Source organism: Symphalangus syndactylus, chromosome 11, assembly GCF_028878055.3.
Source record: "Symphalangus syndactylus isolate Jambi chromosome 11, NHGRI_mSymSyn1-v2.1_pri, whole genome shotgun sequence".
Lineage (NCBI taxonomy): Eukaryota > Metazoa > Chordata > Mammalia > Primates > Hylobatidae > Symphalangus > Symphalangus syndactylus.
Window position 1 is genome coordinate 116,595,157 of NC_072433.2, and position 26,966 is coordinate 116,622,122.

Here is a 26,966-nt window from a genome sequence, read left to right on the forward strand (position 1 = left end):
ACATGGACACAGGAAGGGCAATATCACACACCGGGGACTGTTGTGGGGTGAGGGGAGGGGGGCGGGATAGCATTAGGAGATATACCTAATGCCAAATGAGGAGTTAATGGGTGAAGCACACCAACATGGCACATATAATCATATGTAACAAACCCGCACGTTGTGCACATGTACCCTAAAACTTAAAGTATAATAATAATAAAAAAAAAATTCACAAAAAAAAGAGTAGTAAATTGAAGTTGGTAGAAGGGATGGAAAGATTTGCATGGATGGAGAGGAGACTTATGGTTATAAGGTTTGAGGTGAGTCTAGGTTACACATTTGCATTTGTCAAGTCTTTCTTCCTTCTTAACAGTGATAGATTTGAGAAATATTGCTTCTGAGACTAAAGAAGATGAAAATCATAATTTGATTACTGATTTATAATTTTCTCTTATTACAAATGCAATATATTTATTACAGAAAATTGGTAAGTACAAGAATAAAGATAAAAATTAGCTTATAGTCCCACTACATAGGAAAAAGTATAGTTAACATTTTAAAGTATATTTCATCAGTTGTATTTCCTATGTATTTATATAATTAAATACATGGATTTACCTTTTTGGGATCATAGTCTACATACAAGTTTTGTTTCTCACCAACAAAATATATTGTGGCATTAATTTTATTCCTTATTTCCAATGCCATTTTTTCTTTCAAAACTTTAAAAAAAGCTTTAGAATTTTCTGCACCCAATTTTTTTAGTATTAAAAACCCTTAAAACTAGCATCTTGAACTGACCACTCTTCATTATTGCCTCCCTTTTTGCTAGCTTTCCGTAGCTATGCAACACAAGAATTCTATTAAAAGGAAAAGAAGAAAGCATAGTGTGATATATTTCATATATACAAAGAGCATAAAGAATAACATAATTAACAACTGCCTGTTTACCCCTCTACTTAGGAAACAGAACGTTATCTATATTGTTGAAGTCATTTTACATACTGTTTTATAATCCGTATTTTCCCTTAAAAGTCTGTTTCAAACGATTGCTTATTTTTATATATTTTCCTTGGAAATGTAGCCTAATATGGTTTTATTTTCCAAGTAATGCATATTCTCATGGCACAAGGTTAAATGTAACTTTTAAATATATTGTCATATTATAAGCATATTCTTATGGTAAAAGTAAAAGAAACACCTTAGTGTTTACATAGTAAATTAACTTTTACCAACTTCTACTCCTGCTCTCCAACCCTAAGGTAATCAATGTTAAGAGTTGGTGTGTATGTACAGAACATTGTTTCATGCTATACACAGTTTTCTCTATTTGTTTGTTTTTTCACTTTACTATTATGTCTGGCAAGTATTTTTATGTCATTTATTGTGGAAGGCAGAATAATGTCCCTCCTCCCCAAATATTCACGTTCTAATCTCCAGAACCAGTGAATATGCCATCTTACATGGCAAGGAGACTTTGCAAATGCGATTAAGGATCTTGAGATGGGCAGATTATCCTAGCATATTTGAGTGAGTTCAATGTAATCACAAGAGTCCTAAAATAAAGAAGAGGGAGGCAGAAGTTCAAAGTCAGAAAAGGACTGGAAGATGCTATAAACCCACTTTGGAAGACAGAAAAACAGGTCAAAAGCCAAAGAATGCCAGCAATGTCTAGAAGCTGGAAAAGGCCAGGACATAGACTATACCCTAGTACCTCTAGAAGGAATGCAGCTCTATGGCACTTTTATTTTGTCCCATTAAGACCTGCACTTGACTTCTGACAAGATAACAAATTTGTGTTGTTTTAAGCCACTAAGTTCATGGTAATCTGTTATAGCAGCAATGGGAAACTGATGCATTCCTATGGGTCTGCATCATTTGTGAGGGGGAGCTGACATACTATATATTGCATAAAAGTATCTTGATTTATTCAACTACTTATCTGTTTATAGAACTTTCTAATTGTTTGCTGTTAGAGAAAATGTTCTATAAATATGTTTATATATGGTTTTAAACATGTGCTATAATAGTATTTATTTAGGGTAGATTAAAAAGTACTTGCTCTGTCAAAGGGTACACATATATAAAATACTGACAAATACTGGCAAACTGTTCTCCGTTTACTCACTTGTGGGACAAGGTTTCTGTGGAAGATCACCTTTTCTCCATATTTCTGTTTCCAGTGCCATAATAGTGAAAAATCACCCCACTAAAGAGAATATTTTATTCCTAAGTGACCTAGTACCATTTGGTTAATAAAGATTAAATGAGTGCTTCGTGTAGTTAAGGAAAAAATATCCCTTTCTAGTTAGGGTAAAGATGATCAGCTATTTAGCTTTGTAAGAAAGCTGTGAAAAATAGAATAACATAAGAAAAAATGTTAATCTCCATGAATTGCATGTTCTTATCCGTATTTGGCAGAGTAAACTCAGAACCAGGCTCAGTTTCTAGTAAATGCTCATCGTAGATAACCAGCAAATGTTGGGGGTTATGTGCATACATTAGTAGGAAGAAATTTTAGCTCAGGGATCAAGTTTGGTCTCAGCTAAAATGCATAATGCTTCTACAAATCCAAACCTATCTGAGGTCATATATTTGTCATATTGTCCTGTGCAGTACAATAAAGTAAATAGTTTAAAGCTGACCTAGTTATGATTCTGGGTTCATAGTAACAAAAACACAAAACATGTTCTCTTAACTCTCAACTCTATGATTTCTTAGAGCAAGTTTCACATTTCTCATTGAAATCATGGAGAAGGCATATATCTTTATGCCCTTTGAAAATACTCTTTAAAATTCAATTTTATTAATGATAGCTTTGCCTTTCCTATTTACAGAAATGCTTTTGGTTTACGTGTAATACATGTGAAAGTTAGTTTCAAACTAATGCCATTGGCAAGTAGGAGAAAATTTAATAAAACATAGAAATCACAAAAATAGCTTGATTTAATACAAATTACAGAATAATTTTTGAATGAATCATTTATAGGTATATCCCAAGGCACTATTAAACTCTACAGTGAGACTTATTCTCAGATGCATCTTCATTCTTGGAAATTAAAGGCTACATTTCATTTTGTTCAACATAAATCAGAACTTAGGCAAAATTTATTGGCCCTCCCAGTTGCCAAAGTCTAACAGTATCATTTCTATAAACTCACATATGAAACTCTATGATGCAGACTTCAGGCGCACAGAGTCTACATGAGCCAAAAATAAGAGAATTTGAATCCACATGATCAAACGTCTAGTCAGCAAATAATCTCTATCCCCATCCCATAAAATAAATATTTGAATATTTTGAATTAGGAATACATTACTTTGGTCTTCTGCAAAGAAGATGATTATTGGAGAATTGAATATTAAGAATTATAGTCTGATCTTTGGTTTATAATGCTCCTGACAATTTATTCTTCAATTTTTGTGAGAGGTACTTCTAGCGTTTCTGGATGAAATAACTAGAGTTTTTTTTTCTTTTCTTTTCTTTTTAATGTGCTTTTTTCATTTGTTTGCTAAGTGAACAGAAATTGGCTATGTGGTGGACTCTAAATGCCCTTGACAATAAGCAGTGCATTTGTCATAGTTGTATCATGTTGTTTAGTTACAGATGAAGTCCCATGTTTCACATTATGTAAATCAAATAGTCATGTTGCAGCCTCATGCATCATGATATGATGTATTATATATTTAGAAAAATCACCCCAAATCCCTTTCCCCTTACATCTGAATATACTTTACATTTAGTGATTCTTGACCCTAAGGTGAAGATTTGATTTTATGTGGTTCTTTAATTTTTTGCATTGCCATTTTATTCAGTATTATTCATTATTTAATATAACTCCCCAGACTTCTTTCTCACTGCTCCTAGGACCCTTATCACATTACAGAGGTGATATGTTTTATCCACTTCTGTGCCTTTCAAGTAGAAGCCTATTTTATTTTCTCTGTTGTGTCCTTCCCCTTATTTAGTACATGGCATATTAGAGACACTTAATGTATCCCACAATATTCAGTTATATAGGCCATACACTACACAACAGTAGAGGGAGCCATTTATGTTGTGTATTATAAATGTGTCCATAGAATTATGCAGTATACAACTTCTACCACCAGGAGTGGTGTTCTCATAAATATTTGATTTCTATAGTTTCCTATGCAGAGAAATGATATTTTGTCATTTATTTATAATAATAATGCTAGAAAACCTTTCCATTCATCTTCATCTATAGTTATATAGAGACGGAATGTTTTGCTGCCAGCAGAAATTATTTTCCTTTATCATTAGGATATTTTTTTTTTTGAGCCACAGAGATCAACTTTGCCTAAGTTGAGCAACAGAAGAAATAGTTGGCTTATTTTGATTCGATATTCTCAGAATCAAAGGAAGAACTGAAGAATCAGGCATCAGGAAAGATAGCAAAGAGGAAAGCTCTAGGAATCTCATCTACTGAGTTTGGATGATTCAGAGCCATTCATATTTTACTATATTATTTCTTTTCCATCCTCTGAAAACATGGGTTTTAGTGTTGGGGGATAATCCTATGATTGGAAGCTGATGACTAGAATACACTGACCAGAAAATATGATGCAATACAAAGTGATTTGCCAGTGGAAAGATGCTAGGGACTAGAGTTGGGGAAGGACAGGATTTACCTCAGGACTATGAAGGAACCATATGGCTTTGTAAAAACCTTCCATTATAATCCTGGGAATAAATGTTCTGATTGAGAGCAGCCTTCTCTTGCCCAGACTTACAAGGTTTCCTGTTTTGTATCTTGTATATTGAAGGGGATGGTGACTGCTTGGAAAAAGTAGTTGCATGCTGTTTACCATGGGAAAAGTTTGGGGTAGGGCAGCTATAGTGATTATGTTTTATGAGATAAAATTTGGATGTATCTTCCCTCATTTATCTAGAGTTTTCCTTCTAATTTTGGTACATATTTTCAGAAAGATATATATATATTTACAATAAAAGTTATAAATATTAAAACTCCCAATACTGACAAATTATTTACTTCATCAAAATTTCTTTGCTTTCTTTCCTATTTACTTTTTAATAACTTACCAAAAAATGCATCTACTTTTCAACATCCATTCTGTTGGGTCAGTAGACTTTTAAGGAGTATGCAAGAAACCTGATAGGATTATATCATATATATACAAAAGAAGTGAAGATTAGTGCACCAAGTGCTAACAGCCATCTTTAAATTACCAAGAATGGATTAACTAGTTGTTTTTTTTTTTGTTTGTTTGTTTTTTTTTTTTTTTTTAATTTAAGAAGGAGTTTTGCTCTTGTTGCCCAGGCTGGAGTGCAATGGCATGATCTTGGCTCACCACAACCTCCGCTTCCCGGGTTCAAGTGATTCTCCTGACTTAGCCTCTTGAGTAGCTGGGATTACAGGGATGCGCCACCACACCTGGCTAATTTTTTGTATTTTTTTTAGTAGAGACAGGGTTTCTCCATGTTGGTCAGGCTGGTCTTGAACTCCTGACCTCAGGTGATTCGCCCACCTCGGCTTCCCAAAGTGCTGGAATTACAGGCGTAAGCCACCGCACCCAGCCTGGATTAACTAGTTTTTGGATTTACTAGAATACAAAAATAATAGCATATTTGAGAAAAACACTAAAATTTGTACAAACTGGTAAAAACATGTTATACTGTTTCTGTTGTCTGGAAATATACAGTAATCAGTAGACAGCACAGTGTAACGTTACATTATGTCTACTGTGTTTTAGGGATAACCTGCTCCCTTGCCAGTATAATGAGGTGAGCTTTGCAGTGGGCAGCAGGCCCTCTTTAGAGCAAAGGTTCCTCTGGATGCATTATAAAGGCAAACAGAGGTAGGGGAAACATGGCCACTAAAACAAACTAAAGCCAAGTATTTGAAGGTGAAGTTAATTAAGTAAGGAAAGAGAGAAGGGATAACATGCAAGCGAGCCTGAGTCTTTCCCTTGCTTAAGTCCTAATGAAATAATGGAGGAGTGTTCTCAGCTAAGAGAACCACAGGAATAATACATCTTCCACTGATACTTCATGAAGCAATTCATGTGATAACCTATCATACTTGGATTATTTTTGTTATTCATAACTAAAGAATGGTAAATGTATTCCTAAATTTTGGGTGTGATTTAAATGAATTAAGTTTATATTAAGTTCATTTTGTACCTTGTATTGAAAAGATATTATTTAAGATTATGTTTTATCTTCTCTATTTTAGCTCTACCTTTTCCACATTACTCTCATAATTGAGTCTATATTTGTTTCATATAGTCATCTCTTTCAGAATTTGCCAGGAGAAACAGAGAACAATTTTAATAATTAATGTTGATATTAAAATACTTCATCCCTATCTTATACTCACGGCTAGCAACAAATATCTTTTTCTATCTCCAACCATTTGGAAGAAAAATAACAATATTGTAGTAATCACTTACTTTTTTACAATAATTTAAAAGTAAAATAATCCCCACTTGTTGAAAGACATTTTTGAAAAGCTATTAAATATCAACTGAACATCTTATTGAGGCAGCTCTGCAGTCTTTTAAAGCATTTGGTGAAAGTAGCTGCATGATATAAAATGTAATAATAAAATAAGGCCTATATGGCTTGTTTCTATATATATTTAGACCTAATGCTAACAATAAACTAATGTATCATTTTACTGCACTTCATTCCTATATGGTAGGTCACAGATTAAGTCCAGTTCTTTTAATTATGTGAGAATCCGGCTGTCTAGATAATCAGAAAATGTTCCCATTACGAACATCTATAAACCATAGCAAAAAATACAATAAGCATACTTTCCCATGCACAGATGAGCCAAAAACAAAGCAAGTTCTGGCAACAAGTTAAGTAAGCATCTAAGGTAATGTGGTAGCTTCCCTGAGGGAGTTTTTTGAACTAAAAAAAATCTAGGTTTTTATGTTTTAATGAATCTGTGCAAAGTGGGGAAGTGGAACTGAAATGCTTACACACAACTAGAATTTGCAGATACTTAGATCCTTAATAAAAGTATGAACTGGTAAAAGTTCTGCCAGCAAGCACAGGTTGTGAACAAGGAAACATTCTGCCTCATCCATGACCCCAGGTGAGGACAAAAATGCTTCCTCTGGGTATTCATTACCATGAATCTGATTTCAAAATTGAAGCACTTAGTGAAAGCATACGCAAAACTGCTCTGAAGGGACTCTCTTTCAACTTACACCACGAGGCAACCACAGTTAACATCCCACTGACTGAGTTCATAATACAATTCCAAAATGACCAATGACAACATATTCCATTATAAGAACCCAGAGGCATATTAAAGAATAATAATTTTTAAAAAGTACTAACAGGGATTATAAAACAAGCATGTCTACCTAATTAAAAACAATCAAAAATTTCAAAATATGAGAATAAGATATTTTAGGGAAAAACAGTTGATTTGAAAACTGATGAAAATAAATGTTCTCAGGGAGAAATATGGAATATGGTACGTATACTTAAAATTTCAATTTCTAAATTGAAGAGCAGATTAGATCCAGCTGAAGAGAGCATTAGTGGATTGGATGATAGATCTGAGGGATTCTCCCAGCAGGCTACATAGAGTGGTTAAGAGATGGAAATACACAAAGGTGCCTCAGCACTACAGACATCAGAATGAGAACTATCATATTCCTAAAGAAGTTCTAGGAGAAGAGAATGGAATGTCAGAGGGATTAAATAGATAATGCTAAGAATTTTTAAGTGTTCATGGATCTTTAAGTTGAAAATATACCAAGTATCAAAGAAGATAAATAAAAACAAAATCAGTACCTTGACCCATCTTCGTGAGACTGTAGAATTATAAAGACGGAAAGAGTGTTAAAAATTAAGCAGAAAGCAAATGCATGAAAAAAGGGCAAAAACTATAATCAGAGACTTCTAATCAATATTTATGAATGCTAGACTAAAATGAAATGGTATCTTCAGTGTGTTGAGAGTCAATAAAGTTGACTTTATAACAACTCAGTTACTATTCAGTTATGAATAAATGCAAAATAATAAAAATGAAAGCAAAAGAAAAAACAAGCAAAGTTTACCATTCATAGTTAGATCCTCATTGGAAGAGATGCTGAAGAATGTACTTAAAGAAAAAGAATAGTGAGATGTCTAGAAAGTAAAGTATAACTGAGAAAATAAATTGCTAAATAAATAGGCAAATTGCTACATAAGCCCTGATGGTTTTTAAAAGAAACTAATTTTAGATTTGAAAAATCAAGATGGAACCACAATTTCAGATTAAAAACACATGAAAAATTGAAGGGAGAGATTGGATTAAAAAAAGTTATGATCCTGCCTTTTTCAGGAGGAAGAGCCTTAGACATTCTAAGGATATGTGGTAGGCAGGAAAAATAACATCCCCTGAAAAGATGTTTATGCTCTAATTTCCAGAACCTGAAAATATGTTATCCCGTATGGAAGAAATGACTGTGCAGATGTGATTGTAGTAAGAACTTGAGGGGGTGAGATTATCCTGGTGTGAGGAAAAGAGACAGAGAGGAGAGTCAGAGAGGGTCATATGATGATGGAAGCAGGGGGCAGAGTGACGCAATTGTTGGCCTTGAAAACAGAAGGAGGCCCTGAGTCAAGAAACCTGGGTAGCCTCTGGAAGCTAGTGAAGGCAAGGAAACATTCTCATCTAGAGCTTTCAGAGGGACCATGATACTGCTGACACGTTGATTTTAGTGCAGTAAAGCCCATTTCAAACTTCTGGTCTTCAGACTGTAAGTTAAAGTTTTGTGTTGTTTTAAGCCACCAAATTTATGGAATTTTTACAGCAGCAATAGAGAACAAATATATCATACTTTAAAATGTAAAAGGAATCACACATCAACCACAATTTAATGTTACTTTCAAAGTAGCCAAAAAAAGTGAGTGAAAAATAAAAGGAAGAAAGAGAAAAAGAAGAACAAACAAATATAACTTGGTAAATAGAAATCATAAATAATAGAAATCCAAACACATCAATAATAGAAAAGGATTAAATTCATTTAAAAGATATTATATACCTAGCTTTTAAAAATTTCACTATGTGCTCTTTATAAGAGACTCAGAGAAAATGGATGTTGAAAACAAAATGAAAGAGATAGGACAAGCATATATTAGTGCAGTACTGTATATTAATATTTGTTAGTATCAGACACAATCCACCTTAGCAAAGTAAACATATGGATTTTACACAATAATAAAAATAATAGTTCAAAATAAACAATCAAACTTAGAGACTGAGTACTTAATAAACAATAAACTGAGATAAACAAAGCAAAAATTAGAATCACAGGGAAACATCAAAAGATTATAACCACAATGGAATTTTAACAGTCTTTTATCAGTACAATGTAAAAATCAATCCAGAATTGATTATTCTACTTAACAATTGTGTATCAGAGCTTTTAAGAGCTAAATGTAATGAGCGTATATGGAACTGCACTCCAAAAAATTAAATATACATTTCTAATATGCAAGGAACATTTACCAACACACACACATACATACATATATTGATATATACATATATAGATACATATTTATGTATCGATACATATATCTATATATACATATATCTATATATACATATATCGATACATATATCGATATATGTATGTATTAAATCACAAATGCTGCTGATGAGCCAAGCAAGATGTGAATTGAAAGCTAACCATTATAAAGATCAATGTAGACTTCATTGGTAAATAGGCAAAAGTATTGTGCTTAATTTTAAAAGTCATTTTTTTTTATCATTTAGATACAGCTTTCAGATCCTATAACAAAGAGAGGAAATTTTTTTAAAAAGATAATTTTACATTTCTCATTTATATACACACAAAAAACCTACTGTAATATTGTTTGTGATAGTAAAAATTGTATAGAACCTAAAAGCTTATTGCTAAGAAGTTGCTTATATTATGATACACTAATAGCATCAATAAAAACAAACCCCAACAAAAACATCACAACTAGCTTTTGAGAGCTTACTTTGTGTGTGGCACTGTTTTAAATACCTTTTATGTGTTAATTCATTCCCCTTGCACAGTAATCTAAGTTTTTAAGGTTTTATACATGTTAAATCATTTAAATTGAACAATAAACCTAGGTGGTAGATATTATTACTACCTCTATCTTTATGATGAGGTGACAGAGGAACAACAAGGTTAAATAAGTTGCCTAAGGTCACATAGCTAGTAAGAGGTAGATTAAAAGTTTTGCTTTCATATATTCTGCCTCCAAATCTTATAACTCTTACTGAATTCTATTAAATTTTGCTCTATGAAATCCTAAATAATTGATAACAAGAGTGAAGCATTCTTAGGAATGCTCACTAAGCATAAAGAGTAAAAATTATAAAATATTATACATAGATCCCATTTATGTAAAATAATAATTTCCTTATACCATTAATAAAATGATTATCAGTCTTTCAAAAATTTTGCCAGTCTTATGATAGAAAATATTATGTTGTTTTAAGTTGTATTTCTTACATTTAAATCTTTGATCTGGAAATAATTTTTGTGTTACATAAAGTAGGTATCTTCCAGTAATTTTTCAAATTGAAAGCCTTGTCCCAATACCAGATTTTTTTGTAATAAAACAACAGAATACTGTCAAATTCAAAACAAGATGAGATCCTACTTTTGAAATATTGTCCATCATATGGGAACTGTCTAATGTCTGAGGATTAATTATATCATGTGCTATAAAATTTAATTAGTCTTCCATATCTTAGAATTAAAAATTAATCTTATTCACAGTTTTATTAGATTCTTGGAGATAACAGATATGCTCAATTAAACATATAACTATTAAAAATGAGTCACATGATGTTTTGTTTGTACAAAATAATTTATCTTTATTTCAGTTTTCTATTTTTCTTTCTAGGAAAGATTTCTGTGTGCACAAAGATGAACCATGTGATACTGTTGGTAAGTGTAAAAATTCTCACACTTTCAGAGTTCTGGAGAACTTGAACATAAAACTTGTTTAAGTATAGGAAATTATTTGTGTTCTGGTTATAAAGGAATAACTTCAAAATGTCAGACATACATATTTTCTACCTATATGTTTAATCATTGGTCAGCACTTCAGTGTAAAAGACATGTATCAACTATATATATTGGAGACAAACTTTAAGTGATGCTTTAAGGCTATAATCAGTCCTTTTTTGTTATTTTCTCAGATATCACACATGGGTTCAATAAAATTTTATTATTATGTTTGACTAATTTGCAGGATAACAGATTATTTTTGGAGTTATGTATGCTTAAAGACCTTTGCAGACTGTGTCAAAACAAACTGCTTGATTCAGTATGATTCTTCTTACATGAAGTGGCAAATTTTTCACCATTTGTATTAGATATCTAAAGTGCCTAAAACAGAACAATATAGCCAACAGAATTCATGAAACCACTGTTCTTCTAACTTTGAGAGAATGGTCACATATATGTTCATGTTTTAAAATGTATCTATATAAATATAAATGTATCTAACCAAAGATACCCCCATCTTTATATACAAATATTTATATTTAATTTTAAGTTATGTAGCTGTGTGTAACAATATATTATTGGTAAGGTTCATTTAAGAGTTGTAATATAATTTTGGCATAGCATGTAGGGTTCATTTCTATAGGATGAGCAGTATTTTAACTTGACCATTTTGTTGTGTCATTTGTTTTTTTATAAAGTGAACAATAAATAAAAGGGGGTAGAAACAGAACATAGGGATATTAGTATTTTAAAAGATAATTCTAACTAGTTCCATTAACCTAATTTTTCATCAACCTCCTCATATGTTTAAAATCTTAGATAATATAAGGATTTTTCACATGTATTATTCATAAAACTTATGATGGAAAGTAGTTATAATAATGTAAAGTGGATGATGATGGAATCAAGGGAATATTTGGTTCAGAAGGAACTGTCGGCATAAAAAGAGCTGGGCACCTAAGGAAAAGCGGAATTGATGTAGGGACCATCTTCCTACTGTTGACTCTCTTGCCTGCTTTCCCCAGTTTTCTTCTTTTCCTGTCTGAATCTCCAGAAATTAAAACTTGATATCTAGTTTTTGTTACCTTAACCATGGAAGCTTTTGATTACCAGTAAAGCTTGTCTCAAAATAATAACCTTTTCTTTCATGTAAGCAGCAATGTTGCCCCCAAAAGCCTTCTTTAATAGGGACAGCTCAACATCTTGCCTTGCTTGAGCATATGTGAGAAATCAGCAACTCAGGCGGCATCTTCCATAGCTATACACACGAACTGACTCTTCATAGCCTGTAAGCAGCTACTAATAAGAAGAACCAATTTCTGCTTTGATAACAACAAAACTTCACATCTTGCTAAATCTGCTAATTCAAAATTGTGTGTATATTTGTGATATAGTATGTGTAAATCTTATTTCCTAATTTAAAACACATTTGAATAATTGAGTACCTCAATGTGTTCTGATAATCAGAGTATGTAAGATTTGGCAGGAAAGCAATTTATTGAATCTTTAGCTCTGTTTGTCCTGTTCATAAAGATCTTCAAAAAAATCAGTTTTAAATATTACAGCATAGGGTGTGAAAAGTCCAGTGCCCTTCCTGAATTCTCTCTGTTTTGCTGATTCCTTAGATTGTCATCAGCACCTCTGACATCACTAAAGCCTAGTTCTCCCTTCCGTATTGTATGGCATATTTTTCTCCTTTAGCCCAAATATAGACAGGGTCTTTCCCTATGTAGTATTGACAGAGTAAAATTCTGAAGTATTTCTTCAAGAGAGGTAAAATAAAAACTTCTAACAACCAAGTCAAAGTAATCTGTTTCACCCAAACCCCACGAAAACCTTCTTGTCACACTGCCTATGCCTATGTCTAGAATCATATACAGTCAGCCTTCTGTATTATGGACTCCATCTCCATGGATTCAACCACTTGTGGTTCAAAAATATCTTGTCTAAATAAAAATGAGAAGTAAAAATGCAGCAATAACAAAAAGTGCAAATTAAAAGTAATATAGTATAACCACTATTTACATAGCACTTACCTTGTAAGTGCTAGGTATTATATTAGGTATTAAAGGTAATCTAGAGATGATTCAAAGTATAGAAGAGGATGTGCATAGGTTATAATCAAATACCACTCCATCATATAAAAAGGAATTGAGCATCCATGGATTTTGGAACCAATCCCCTATGGATACAAAGGGACAACTGTATATTTATAAGATTTATAAAGACATTTGTGAGACACAGACATTGTGGTTGCCACCTCATCATCCATGCATCTACCATAGTGTAGCTGCAATGCTATGTTAGGAAAGGGTAGCCCTACAGGGTTGGGTCATGATTAGTCTAGGTCTATCATGGGGATTGTTTCAGGACCCTAGGCCTAAGCCAGTCAGCACATGCCATTGCCCTGGTTGAGACATATGATCTGTTCCCTATATTTGCCTCATCAAGCTGAAAAAGGTAGCATTTTTGATGGTTAGAGCTTGATCATATATGCCTCCAATATATATAAATAAGGAAGAATGCAAACCTGATCACTATAATCAGGAAGGAAATCATCCTTAGGATGAATCTGACATCATATACTGCAGAATGAAGAGATGGAAGGTTTCTTTCTCCTGGATGACATTGTTGAATCCTCCAACCCTGGAGCCTAGTCTAATGTTTGGGTTTCCGAATATGTGAGTCAGTATATCCTTATTACTGAGCCAGTTTAAGACTTTTACGTTACTTGTAGCCTAAGGCATAAAAATCTTCCCTGATGTTCATATTTTCATTTACAAGGCAAAAAATATGGGGCAATATTAATAACCTCTCTATTGTTATTAAGAGAAAATGCTGGTAAACTGCTCTGTGACTTGTTAAAAAATTAAATGAGCATATATATAGGTTATCAAACATCTTAACAACTATCAATCTCTAGTAAAACAAAGCCAAAGTGATTTGGGGTTAATATCAATAAAATATTTATTCGTACACATTTTAAAATCTCCTCATGTAATCCAAAGGGATATATTTTTTGACAGATGCTTTTAAGTCATTGTTTACTTCTTTTCTCTTTTATCTATAACCGATGTGAAGTCAGCCATTTTACTTTTTTTCTATAATGAAAATATGGAGAGAGGAAAGAGAAAGGAAAGAAGTGGATTTAGTATTTATTAGTTTGGATCATATAGGGTTGAATGATAACTTTAAGATGCTTCTCCCTATTCTCCTAGGTATAGTAAGAGGAAAGAACAGCACTTACAGGATTTGAATTTATATTATTAATGTGAGTTATAAATGGAGAGGAATGCTTGTATTTTCAAAGCAATGGTAAGATTTATGCTTTGCATTGTAATTCAAACAGTATTTTCGTGGACATTATCTCATTTAATTCCCTCAAAATCTGAACTCTCTAGTTTTGTTATCATTATTATTTTACAGATGAAGAAAGCCCTGAAAAACAAAAGGATCATAGATTTTGAAGTCAGATGTCTAGATTTAAATCAGGGCTATGCTACTTATTGGCTATGTAAATTTGGGCGCACTAATGCCTTGAAAGCTTGGATTCCTCACCTTTAAAATAGAGGCTATGTCTTCTATCTCACAGAATGTTGTGAAACTGTGACAGTTGCAAAGCAGCTAGTTAACTGGCATTTCATCTACACCAGTTTCTATCACATCCTCTTACTCCCCATGGAGAGGTTACAGATTTGCCCAGAATCACTGATAGTAAATGGTAGTGCTAGACTCTACCTCAGATCTTCTGACTGTACTGTCACCTTTCTTTTATAACATAAAGCATTTTTATACAATAGATAAAAATACAACTAGAAAACTGAATGTGAGAAAAATGTCTTCAGGTGAAGATATAGAATTAAACTGGAAATGACAAATTACAAATTTTGAAATAATTTTATTTACCAATATTTCAAGTTTAAAACAATAGGATATTGTGCTCATTCGCTGAGTCAAAAGATTTGTGCATTTTAAATGAGTTGAGCTGTATTAATGTTACAGCATATTGTTAAGTAAGTGCTTCCATTGATAAATTATAATTATTTACTAGGCCTATATTTGAAAAGCTACGTGGGGGATAAAAAGTAAAAATAATTTTTACCACCTTCTCAATTACACACTTTTTCCTGTTGATATAGTTATGTAGATGGTTTGGTAGGTTAGTAGGTAAGTATGTAGATCATGGAAGAAAATACATGCTATTATATGTTTTAACCCATGAAAATATCAATTTAAAAACATATGTGCATTTTCCTTTTAAATCCCTGAAATTAGGATTCATTTAGCAATGAATGGCTTACCAGGGTTGTCGTAATATAATTCAAAGTTTTTAAAATCTTAGATTGAATGAACTATGGTGGTATACTTAAATTTCAAGGGAAATAAAGTATATTTCATTATGCAAGTGGCAACTATCCCTTTGCTGCTATTGATTATGAAGTTGCCTTAATTTTTGTGGTAGGCAGAATAATGGTCCTCAAGAGTGTATTTGCCCTAATCCGTGGAATTTATGAATATGTTAGGGTACAAAGCAACAAGGAATTAAGGTAGTGGATGGAATTAAGGCTGCCAATCAACTGACCTTGAAATAGGGAGATTATCCTGTATTATCATGGTAGGCCCAGTGTTGTCACAAGAGTTCTTAAAAGTGGGAGAGTGAGGCAGAAAAGTTCTGAGTTAGAGAGAGACATGATTACTAAAGAAAGACAGAGATGCAATATGAAAAGGATTCAACTCATTATAGATGGTTTGAAAAATGAGGGGGTTACTAGTGAAGAAATGTGATCAGCTTCTAGAACATGCAAAAACAAGGAAATAGAATCTCGCCAAGAGCCTAAAGAAGTGAACACAAACAGCCTTTTCAACACTTGATTTTAGCCAGTGAGGTCTGTGTCAAACTTCTAACATAGAAAACTGCAAGAAAATAAATTTGGATACCTTAAGCCACTGAATTTGCAATATTACAGGCAGCCATGGAAAACCAGAACACTTTCTAAGTTAATGTTGCCTCCATCATTTAGAGAAAGAATAAAGAAACGTGGTGATTTCAAATCTTTAAACTGTGGTATCAACAATTCTGTTTCTATGGTTAGTTTTGAGAACTGGTAAAGAGGTTGAGATTAGATTAAAAAGTAGTAATTGGTACCATGACATATAAATATATATAAGGAATAACAAACTCAGGTTCTGTTAACAAACATGATTAATTATAGTTAACTATTTCTAGCTGAGAGATTAGCCAAAAAAAAAAAAATCCTATCTCTTCTTTTAACAATTAAATAAATTGAATCAATTCTTTAAAAGCTACCCACGGCCAAGCACAGTGGCTCCTGCCTGTAATCCCAGCTCTTTGGGAGGCTGAGGCAGGCAGATTTCTTGAGGCCAGGAGTTCGAAACAAGCCTGGACAACATGGTGAATCCCTATCCCTACTAAAAATACAAAAAAATTAGCTGAGCATGGTGACACGCACCTGTAATTCCAGCTACTTGGGAGGCTGAGGCAGGAGAATCGCTTGAACCCAAAGGCAGAGGTTGCAGTGAGCCGAGATGGTGCCATCCAGCCTTGGCAAGAGAGTGAGGCCCTGTCTCAAAAAAACTTACAATAAAATAAAATCTACCTACGAAAATACTAGGCTCTGATGATTTTTGCAGTTGATTTCTATGTTCCAAAGATGGATTATTTCAATGTTATACAAACTATTTTAGAAAATTGAAAATGGAGGGATTAAAACTGTATAAATGTCTTACTAAATCCTAAGAGGACAGAGTAAAATAGAAAAATGATAAGCCCTTCTTTATTAGGAAAGAAATGAAGAAAGTCAAAACCAAATACTAGCAGATATTATCTCAAAATTTTTTTTAAATAACCATGTACGGTTATTTTATTGCAGGTTTATTCCAGAAATGCAAGGGTAGTTTAACATTAGAACATTTTAAAATGTAACTACATATTCCAATTAAAGATAAAAACCATATGATCATCTTGTTTGGATAAAGAAAATGCCTTTCATACGATTCAAAACACATTCATGATAAAAACTCTTGGCAAAGTTGAGAAAAGTAGGAACTTTATTAACCAGTAGAAGTCACTTACAAAGCAACTTGTAAATATCTTCCCTTTTAAACAGTGGAGCATTAAAAGCATTCCTTTCAGAATCAGAAACAAGGAAACAATTCTGCTACCACCACTTCTATTCGACAATGCACTGAAAATTTTAGGCATTACAATTAACTAGATAATTGTATTATCTACATAAAGAAAAAAACAGATTATGGAATTAAATTATGAGAAATAGGAGAGTTTAATTGGTGGTTAGATATCAAATCAATATGCAATAACCAATTGCATTTTATTTTAGTGATAGGCAGTAAGAAATTAAAACTTCTGTTTATTTTATGTAAAATATGAAATATATTGAAATATACCTAATGACAAATATGTAAGACATATGGACAATATTATAGACTATATTACAATTCAATAAAGAAGACCTTGATGAAGAGATACACTCTACTCATTGTCTGAAAGACTAAATATGATACAAATGTTCATTTCCCTCAAACTGATCTATTAATACAATGCGTTCCATTAAAATTCTAACAAGAGTTTCGAAGGAACTAGACAGGATGATTCTAAATGTATAGAGGAACATAGGTCTGAAAATTGCCAAGATACTGGTGAAGAAAAATGTGGGAAGGAAGGAAACCTGTGCTATCAGATACTAAGATATAGTACACAGAAAATATGAAAATGCAGTTGCCCGTATTTGGAAATTGATGTATACTGCAGATCACTGGGTAAGGCATAGTTCAATACATTATGTTAAGATGGTTATTCACATGAAAAAAATTTGAGATTAATTCATATGGTTTAAATTTGTAAAAACAGGAGTCTATTTTTGATGTAGAGACAGATTTCTTAGAGAGTACACAGAAATGTTAATCATAAAGGAACTATATTAATATTTAAAATGTATGCATATTAAAAGATATAGTAATGAAAGTGAACAAAAGCAAGCTTCTATCAGGGAGAGGATACCATATTTCATGGATTTTAAAGTATCTTCAATTTTCATTCATTTCAAGACATACCATTACTTTATGTGTCACTAAATAAGACAATGACTAATTTTAATTTTCAGATATTATTCAAGACATTATAATGTGAAATAAGGTGAATCTTAGAATTATTGATATATATTAATAGTATTTCCAATACATGTAACCAACAAAATATTAGAACCCAGAGTATAAAAACAACTTTTCTAAATCAGTAAGTAAGAAACAAACAAGGAAGTAGACATGCCAAATAGGGCAAAAGACTCCAAAGACCATTTTTGGAAGATAATACATCAAGGGTGAATTAAAAAAAAATAAAATGGTAAGATGCCCAACTTCATTAGTAGTAAAGGAAATGAACGTTCAGATCACAAGCAGATATCCACCAGTGGGATTGATGAAATTAAAATCTTACATTATAAAGTGATGGCAAGTATGTGAATCTATGGAAACAATGTGCTTCAGGAGTGAATTTAAATTGGTATAATCACTTTGGAGAACTTTGGGCAGTATTTAGTAAAACTGGCATTTGTACAGCTTGACGTCATTGATTACATTCTTACACATATGCCTTAGAGAATCCTATATGCATTAAAGACATGTTTATGATAGAAACGCAAACATATATCCAAGTCCAAAGTTTATCTTTTCTTTTCTCTCAGGAATATAAAGCCCTTAAAACATTCTATATCCCCTGTCCTTATTGTGGGCTGTTACCAATTTTTAAAACAACTTATTTGATTTTTAAAACACACAAGATGTTATGTTTTTCTACAGTCAATGCTCAATTAGATTTATTCACATTTATTATTTTATTGGTTTTTATTAGTTCTTCATTCTTACTTACAAACCAGTTCTCTCTCCTAATCTTACTTTCCTCCTATTGAAGCAATATTTATTAGAATTTCCCTTAGTAAAAGTCTACTGGTGACACACACTTAAGTTTTTTTTGGTATGAAAATGTCTTAATTTTACTTCAATTCTTGAAAGATATTTTAAGTGAGTATAAAATCCCAGGATTCTGGATGCCTATTTGGTATTTTTGTTTTTTCAGCACATTTTGAAGATTATTTGACCTGTCCTTTGGCATCCTTTGTTGCTCTTGAGGATTTAGCTATCAGTCTAACTTATTTTAATGCCATCTGTCCTACAAAAACAAAACAAAAACAGAGTCTAGGTTAAAGTAGACAAATTTTCATGCTATAACTTTTTTTTAGGGAGCAGGTTGTTTTTCTTATCATTTCATTGAGTTTAGTTATTTGTGTGGGAGGGTAGGGAAAGATGGTATCTTCTCCCACTCACTTTAATTAGAAGTTTCAGTTCTGAGACCTCACCTTGAACAGGAATTATCTTTGTCCCAGTGTGATGGCTAAGGCTGAACATTTTGGATCTGAGATTGGCAAATGCCTATAGGCAACCAGCACATCGGTGCCAGCTCAGAACTCTTCTCTGCTTTTCCTTCAGCCCATGGAAGGATTTCCCTTAAGAGTGAACTCAGCTATGCATTTAAGACGATTTTTGTTATTTTTACTCCATCATTTATATGTTCAGATGATTTGCAAGCAGAATTTTCTCAGTGCTGGAAGTAGAATTTCAAGGAAAACTTTTAAAGTACTACTGTACTTTATGTATGTATTTTTATACATATATATGTTTATACATCTTGCAGCAACACTTAGTCACACAATCCAATTTGCTCAACATTCACATGTGTTGTGACACTAACTTGGATAATTGCTTTTATAGTTAAGATGTCACCACAAGTTTTTTTAAAAAAATAGTTTTAGAAACTGTTTTAGAGATGTTCAGATTGTCTGTATGCCTCAAGGTAGTAATTATTAAACTTTTTGGTCTTTGTACTCCTTTACATTCTTGAATTATTTAAGATCCCAAATAGATTTTTATGTAGGTTACATTTATCAATTATTACTGTATTAGAAATTAAAATAGATAAATTCTAAAAACATTTTGATTTATTTAAAATTAATAATAAACTCATCAAATGTTAGCATAAAGGACATGCATTCATAATTTTTACAAAAATTAGCTATATTATCTAGAACAATGAAAATAGTGAGAATACATGGCTTTGTTTTATATTTTTGAGAGTCTGGGTTCTAGAAGACAGCTGAATCTCATATCTGCTTCTGCATGTAAGATGTTTCTGTATGTTATTATGGTTGATCTGTATGAGGAAAATGTGGCGTTACCCAGAATGTAGTTGAAAAATGGAGGACTATTTTCAGATTATTGTGCGTTTTCTGAAACCCATGTCGTAGTGTTTTAAAAGTTTGTGGAATGGGACAATGTAGAATCTGAAAGCATAGGATGAATTTTCACACTCTATTATATTAATATCTATTGGTATATCTTACACTTTAAATAGATCTTTTAACCCTGCATGGCTTTTTAGTATCAATTATCTATTGATTGGAATATATTAGTTCACTGAGTTAGGCAGATCTTCTAAATGTTGACATATTTCACCATTCTATCTATCTATCTATCTATCTATCTATCTATCTATCTATCTATCTAATCTAATCTATCTGTTAATATCACCATCTATATTATCAGAAAAGTATTTAAGTTTTGAGAAGCTGTCAAGCTCATGGTGACAGATGAAAGTTTTCCAATATTCTAATTTTTCACTTGAAAACTTGAATTTTGTTCTTGGCAAGAAAAACAGTCATAATACCATCAGTTGGTTTTCATAGAGTGACAACTTCACTTTGTTCATTTTTAGGCAAGTATTGCTCAGATTTCCAAGTCTGAATACTGTTTGTCACTTATTATTTCAATGAAAAAATGATGCTTCATGAAAAGCACAGCTGGCTCAGCTCATAACTCAAACAATCTCACAATACTTTTAACTGAGACATCATATTTTAGCCTGCAACAGAAATGCTTTATCCATACTTCCTGTTTGTTACACAAAAATATTTTTTAAATGTAGATACTCAAGTGTTCAGATTTGATAAAATGAATAAATGTTACTGCTACATCTGGAAATTTTGAAGTGAAATTGTCATGGTACCCCTCCTGGGAGTAAGCGGCAGTGAATAAAATGACTGACAGTGAAGTTTGTGCCACTGCCTTGACTAGGCAATTTTACCTACCATTACTTTGGCACCATCACTACAAATGTCAACAGTTTTAACTTTGCATATACCTCTTGAAAAGGTCTTAGAAGACCCACTGAAAAGGTCTTATGGAATCCCAGGTTTCTGCATAACCCTCTTTGAGCAATTCTGCCATAAGCTGAGAATGATTGATAATCAATGGGGATAGTCAGTGTTTATGTGTGTGTGTATTTGTGTGTGTGTGTGTGTGTGTGTACACGTGTTTCATGAGACTTTTTAAGGACTTTAACGTATAGAAAATTGGTAAATACTTAAAGCTGGCAAAGATAAACGCTGATTGAATAAGTTTCCTGCTATGAATATTCCTCCAATACTTGTTGATGAGAGAGGCTGTGTATCCTTTACCACCAAGTTCCCAGCTCTATGATGTTCTGACTCTCCAGGCATTCTATGGAAACTTAGTTGCTTCAACATCCTAACTTTTTTTTTTCTGTCTTTGAGCAGGTTGGAATGATCCAGGTTATTCTTCTCTATGCTTCTGAATATTCTGATTTTATGTACTTGACATATTGTCAAACAGGTATACAGACCACCCAGGAAGCAACTGCCAAAAAGAAGCATAACCATACACTAAAACATATTTAAATAGCCCTTTATGTCAACACTGTACTGTGAGAATCTCCAGACACTTCCCTTTCCAAACACCAGTACATTCTTCATACCACGTTTCAGCAGAAGTAATCATTTTTGCTAGGTGAGAAGAGGTTAAGCTCATTTTTAAATAGCTTAATTTTTATTAAACAGCTATTTGGCTTTTTTTTTTTTTTTTTTTTTTTTTTTTTTTTTTTTTTTTGCATTATGGCACCTCAACCATAGAGAATTTCAGGGACTTAAAATACTTAAAGCAATTATTGAGGTCATCTTTTTACTTCAATACCTTTTATGATAGAATTATATTGTTTGTACTGAAAAGCCTTATTAGTTTAATATGCAATATTTTGACATTTTTAAGCCTTTGGACTAGGCAAAGAATAGGTTAACTTTTGTTTACATAAATCTTAGTTTCTAATTGACTTAGTAGTGTAATTAAGTATTCAAGGGAGTTCCAATACATTTATTGGGGATTTACTATATTCAAAGTCCAATGTCAAGCTCTATGATGGATTCAAGGTTGACAATCAGATTTTTGCCCACTCAGTCTAGTGGGACATATACTTTTGCAGAAGAAATTAGCAAGCATATTAGAAGCCTCTGCCAACCTTCAATGGGTAAACTTTTATAAAAAATACTTTTTGAAAAATTTTTGAATATTTAGAGGTCTTCACATTTGTGAGAGATATGTTGTTATAATGCACTGCTCAGTGATTAACACTGGAAGCTTCAGATATGCAAATAGAATATATTCAGTGTAGTAGACAGAATTCTAAATATGGCAATCCCAAGATTTCTGACCCCTAGCTATTCAATGGAATGCTAATCTAAATACTGCTGTGAAGGAATTTTGCAGAGGTAATTAAAGTTCTTCAGTTTACCTTAGGACATGGAGATCTAACCAGGTGAAACTTTTTTTTTTTTTTTTTTTGAGACATAGTCTCGCTTTGTCACCGAGGCTGGAGTGCAGTGGTGCAATCTCGGCTCAGTGGAACCTCCGCCTCCTGGGTTCAAGCGATTCCCCTGCCTCAGCCTCCCCCAAAGCTGGCATTACAGGCATGTGCCACCATGCCCAGCTGATTTTTTGTATTTTTAGTAGAGACAGGGTTCCAGGTGAAACTCTTAAAGCAGAAGCAAGGCATTGAATTGTAGCAACAACCTGCATGAGTTCTTAAGCTGATACTTTCCAAAACCTTTAAACAAGAGCACAGCCTGAATGATATCTTGACTTTGGCCTTGTGAGACCCTAAGCAGAGAACCCAGTCAAGCCCACCCAGACTTCTGACCTATAGTAATGTGGGATAATAAATGGGTCTTACTTTAAGCTGTTACATTAGTGGTAATTGTCTATGAAGCAATAGAAAACTAGCTCATTCTGACTAAAGGATGCATATTATTTCATATTAATTGGGGGCTTATATACGGCAAGAAAACAAGTCCACCTTGGATGCAAGTATATACATGATCCTTGGTGAGGACAGAATAAGAGGGAAGAAAATGTTTCTTAAGAAATTAAAGTTAAGGGGAGAAATTCAAAGAGATTTTCATTTATCGTATCTGATAGTAAAACAGCAAAAGGATTTTAAGAGGATTTGGAAGGACTTCATACAATTCTGTAATCATTTCAATTTCTCCATATTTAATATTCGTTTCCCTTGTCTCATCAGTGACAAACAAAAGCATATTAAGGTGATATGGCTCTAAACACTTGACTGTGGTACAGAAAGGAAAGAGGTAGGGAAAACTGGTTCTTCAAGGAGGTAATTTGGATGGCACCAGCTTGGAATAGAGGAAATGCAAGTCTCTGGGCCTCCAGCAAAGAAGCTAAGAAAACCCGATGGAGTCAGATTGGGACTGGGCATGACATTAGCTTTGAAATAAGAAGGCCTGTGAGGTTTATTTATAGATAAGGTAAACATATATTTTGTAATTCATACCAAGGAACTTTTAAAAGTTAAAAGAGACATAATTATGCTTAGACAAAAGCATAAGTTGGGATGCCCTAGGCAGAGTGGCCCTATGGTCACTCTATTGTTGATGAACATGTTTAAGACATTTTTAAACACACTAATCAGAATTTTTAATAATAAATTTAAAATTGCTTATTTCAGAAATATTAACCATCACAATTATTTCTATAATTTAGATTTTTCATTATTTGAAATCCCAATAATTATAATTAGACTTAATAGGAATAAACATATGAGCATTTGCTACATGTATTAGGAACTGATTCTATAGCATTTCTCTTAACTTTGTTTTCATTTAATCCAGATGGCCACAAAGCATTGGCTATTGGCACATTATGATGGTCTGGGTCTCAGATATATTCGATACATAGAGAGTAATAACCTTCATCTTGTACTAAATTCCCATATCTGAGAGGCCAGGAAATATACTTTGAAGATAATATGAAATGTGCTACTGTATCCATTTTCCTCAATTTTTATTGGTTCTTGAATTTCAGATGGTCTTTTCACTTCTCTGTCTCTTATCATTTATTCAATTTCCTCCAATATTTTGAAACCCCTATTCTGTGCCCAAGTTTGTGTTAGGTGCTAGATGCTAGAAATAGAGTGGTGCCTAAAATGATCCTATTTATATATTCTTTAAATGTTTTCCTTTTATCTAGCCTTTTATGATTGTTGCCCAGATAACCTAAAAAGTTTCCTGTCTCCTTTTTATCTGAGCCAACTTTTTCTCTTTTACTATCATAGCTTCCAAGAATAAATGTATTGATACATATCTCTTAAACATAGAGAAGCCTTAGTATTTCCTTCCAAATCTGGATGTGAAGGGAAAGAAGGTCTGCCATCAAATTTTAGTGATGTTGGTTTGATCAGAAAACTCTATTTTGAACTCAGTGGAAATTTTTCTTAGCATTTTTTAAAGCAACAGTATTGGGGAAAATTGACAAATCTGTTTTTTTCCTTTTTCTTTAATCATTAGTATGCTAAAATATTAATACAATTTATATTATTTTAAAGCAGATGTCTAGTAGGTTAGTTCTACTATGGTGTATAGAATATTATCGATTATTACATGACAAAATATAGAAACTGTATAAGCCCATACAGAAGAAAATCCTTTCGTCAAATATTGCAGTGCTTTGGGACTTTAGTATGTAAATAATCTAGTGGTATACCAAAGTTGTCTCTGCATTTTCCAGGTCCTTCCCAATCCTGTCCTCTAAGTAGTTGGACAGTGGAAATAACTCTAAAGAATGTTGAGATAATGGAAATGTTTGATTTGCATCATAGAAAAAAATACAATTCCCTAGGCAGTTTTCTTTGAGTTATAAGATGCTAGTTTTTGTTTATTATTTTTATTTTTTGCAGAGAAGTAACTATCTCTGTCTAGTTTCAGGTAAACTGGAGTAAACACACTCCACCCTTCTCTCTCCCATTGAATGCAGCTATAAAACTTGAGAGAATGGAACACCTATTTGAGGATTTTTAAAAGTAAAAGTAACAGGCTGATTGGGAAGAAGATATGAATTTGAAGTGCCACCAAACCAGCAGTGAGTTTATAATTTTTCTCTCTTTTTGTATTCTCCATCTTGGATTCAACACAGTCCACACTTGTAAGTTGTCATTACGGCCTGTAGATATAAAACACTAGGAGAAGCCCTCCCATTCTGGATTAAGGACCAGGAAGGGGCCCTGATGCTCACAGAAAGTAGGAGAAGCCCCTCCTTTAATGTCTACTTTCTCTTCTGCCCCATCTCCCGTCTTCTACAATCCCATGATAGTGGCATCAGGGATAGTAACAGTGTCAGGAAGATGAGCCATAAAAATTTGGATAAATCTTCCTCTCTGATCTGAACAGCTTTAATCCCATGAGGATGGGGTAAACACCATTGCTTCTCATCTCTTGATTCCATCGGCTTGTACGTGGAAACAGACATGATTATGGGAAGAACACAGCAGAGAGGTAATTAACTCCACACTTTCTGAAAGCAGGACTGGAATGAGAACTGCATGGAAGTGGAAGGTGCTAAAAAGAGCATGGAGAGGGAAGGGCTTAGGAAAGTGACCTCGAAGCTGTTTACCAACTTGTGCTCAACCTTAAGCTTTGTATGTATGGATATGACTCTAAAATTTCTTTGAGAACAGAGTTATTTGAATAGCAATGCAAACGACTTGAAAATTGACAATTTAACCAAAACACACAGAAGCCTTGTAAGTTTGGAACTTATAGCATGAACCAAACTAGGTTGATTTTATGCAAAAAAAATTAGCATTCTTCATAAGATTTAAATAAGTCTCCTAATGTTATAGGTAAAATGTCTAGAACACAATTCAAAATTATTTTACAAATAAAAACATATGAAAATCTCAATTTGCATGGGAAAAGACAACCAACAGATGCCAATTCTGAGATGGCACAGATTTTGGAACTATCTTGCTAGACTAAAGCGTTTATTATAAAGATGCTCTAACTAGTAAGGGCAAACATATTTCAAATGAATGGAAGGGTAGAAAGTCTTAGTAAATAAATAGAAAGAAAAAGCAAATTGAATTTTTAGAATTAAGAATATAATAATTGAAATAAAATCTCTCTGGATAAGCCGAATAGCAGCATGGAGCTGACAGAAAAGAGTCAGTGAACTTTAAGACAAATCAGAAGAAACTATCCAATCTGATAAATGGAGAGAAAAAAGATTGGGAAAACAATACCAACAGAGCCTCAGGAACCAGTGAGCCCAGTTATCATGGGCTCCAGGAGAAGAAAAAATATATATATGATTGAAGACTTCTCAGATTTGGAAAAAAATTTAAACCATCAGATTTAAGAATCTGAGCAACTCCACACAAGAAATACACAGAGAAATGCACAGCTGGAGACATCATAATCAAACTGCTGAAAGCAAAAGACAAACTAAAAATGACACCAAAAAACAAGCTGTTATTTATAAGGGAACAGTGATTCCAATGACAGCCGATTTCTCATGACAAACCATGAAATCCAGAATCCATGAAAGGAAGGATTGTCAATGTAGAATTCTATATTTTCAAAAAATATTTTTCAGATATGAAGGTAAAATAAGGACATTATAAAATGAACAAAAACTAAGAGAATTCATAGCCAAAATTGCTGCTTTAAGAGAATTGCCAAAGGAAGTAGTTCTAACAGAAGGGAAATGATACTTAAAGGAAACTTGGAACATCAGGAATGCAGAAA

At 32.9% G+C, this 26,966-nt stretch overlaps 1 protein-coding gene across 1 annotated transcript in view; it reads left to right on the forward strand.

The window, feature by feature from the left end:
- Positions 1-26,966, forward strand: part of ADAMTS19 (ADAM metallopeptidase with thrombospondin type 1 motif 19) — a 278,081-nt gene that overhangs the window by 77,611 nt on the left and 173,504 nt on the right. The window contains exon 7 of the mRNA XM_055299284.1: positions 10,883-10,926. Within this exon, the coding sequence (XP_055155259.1) occupies positions 10,883-10,926 (44 nt within the window). The remainder of the gene's footprint in view (positions 1-10,882; positions 10,927-26,966) is intronic.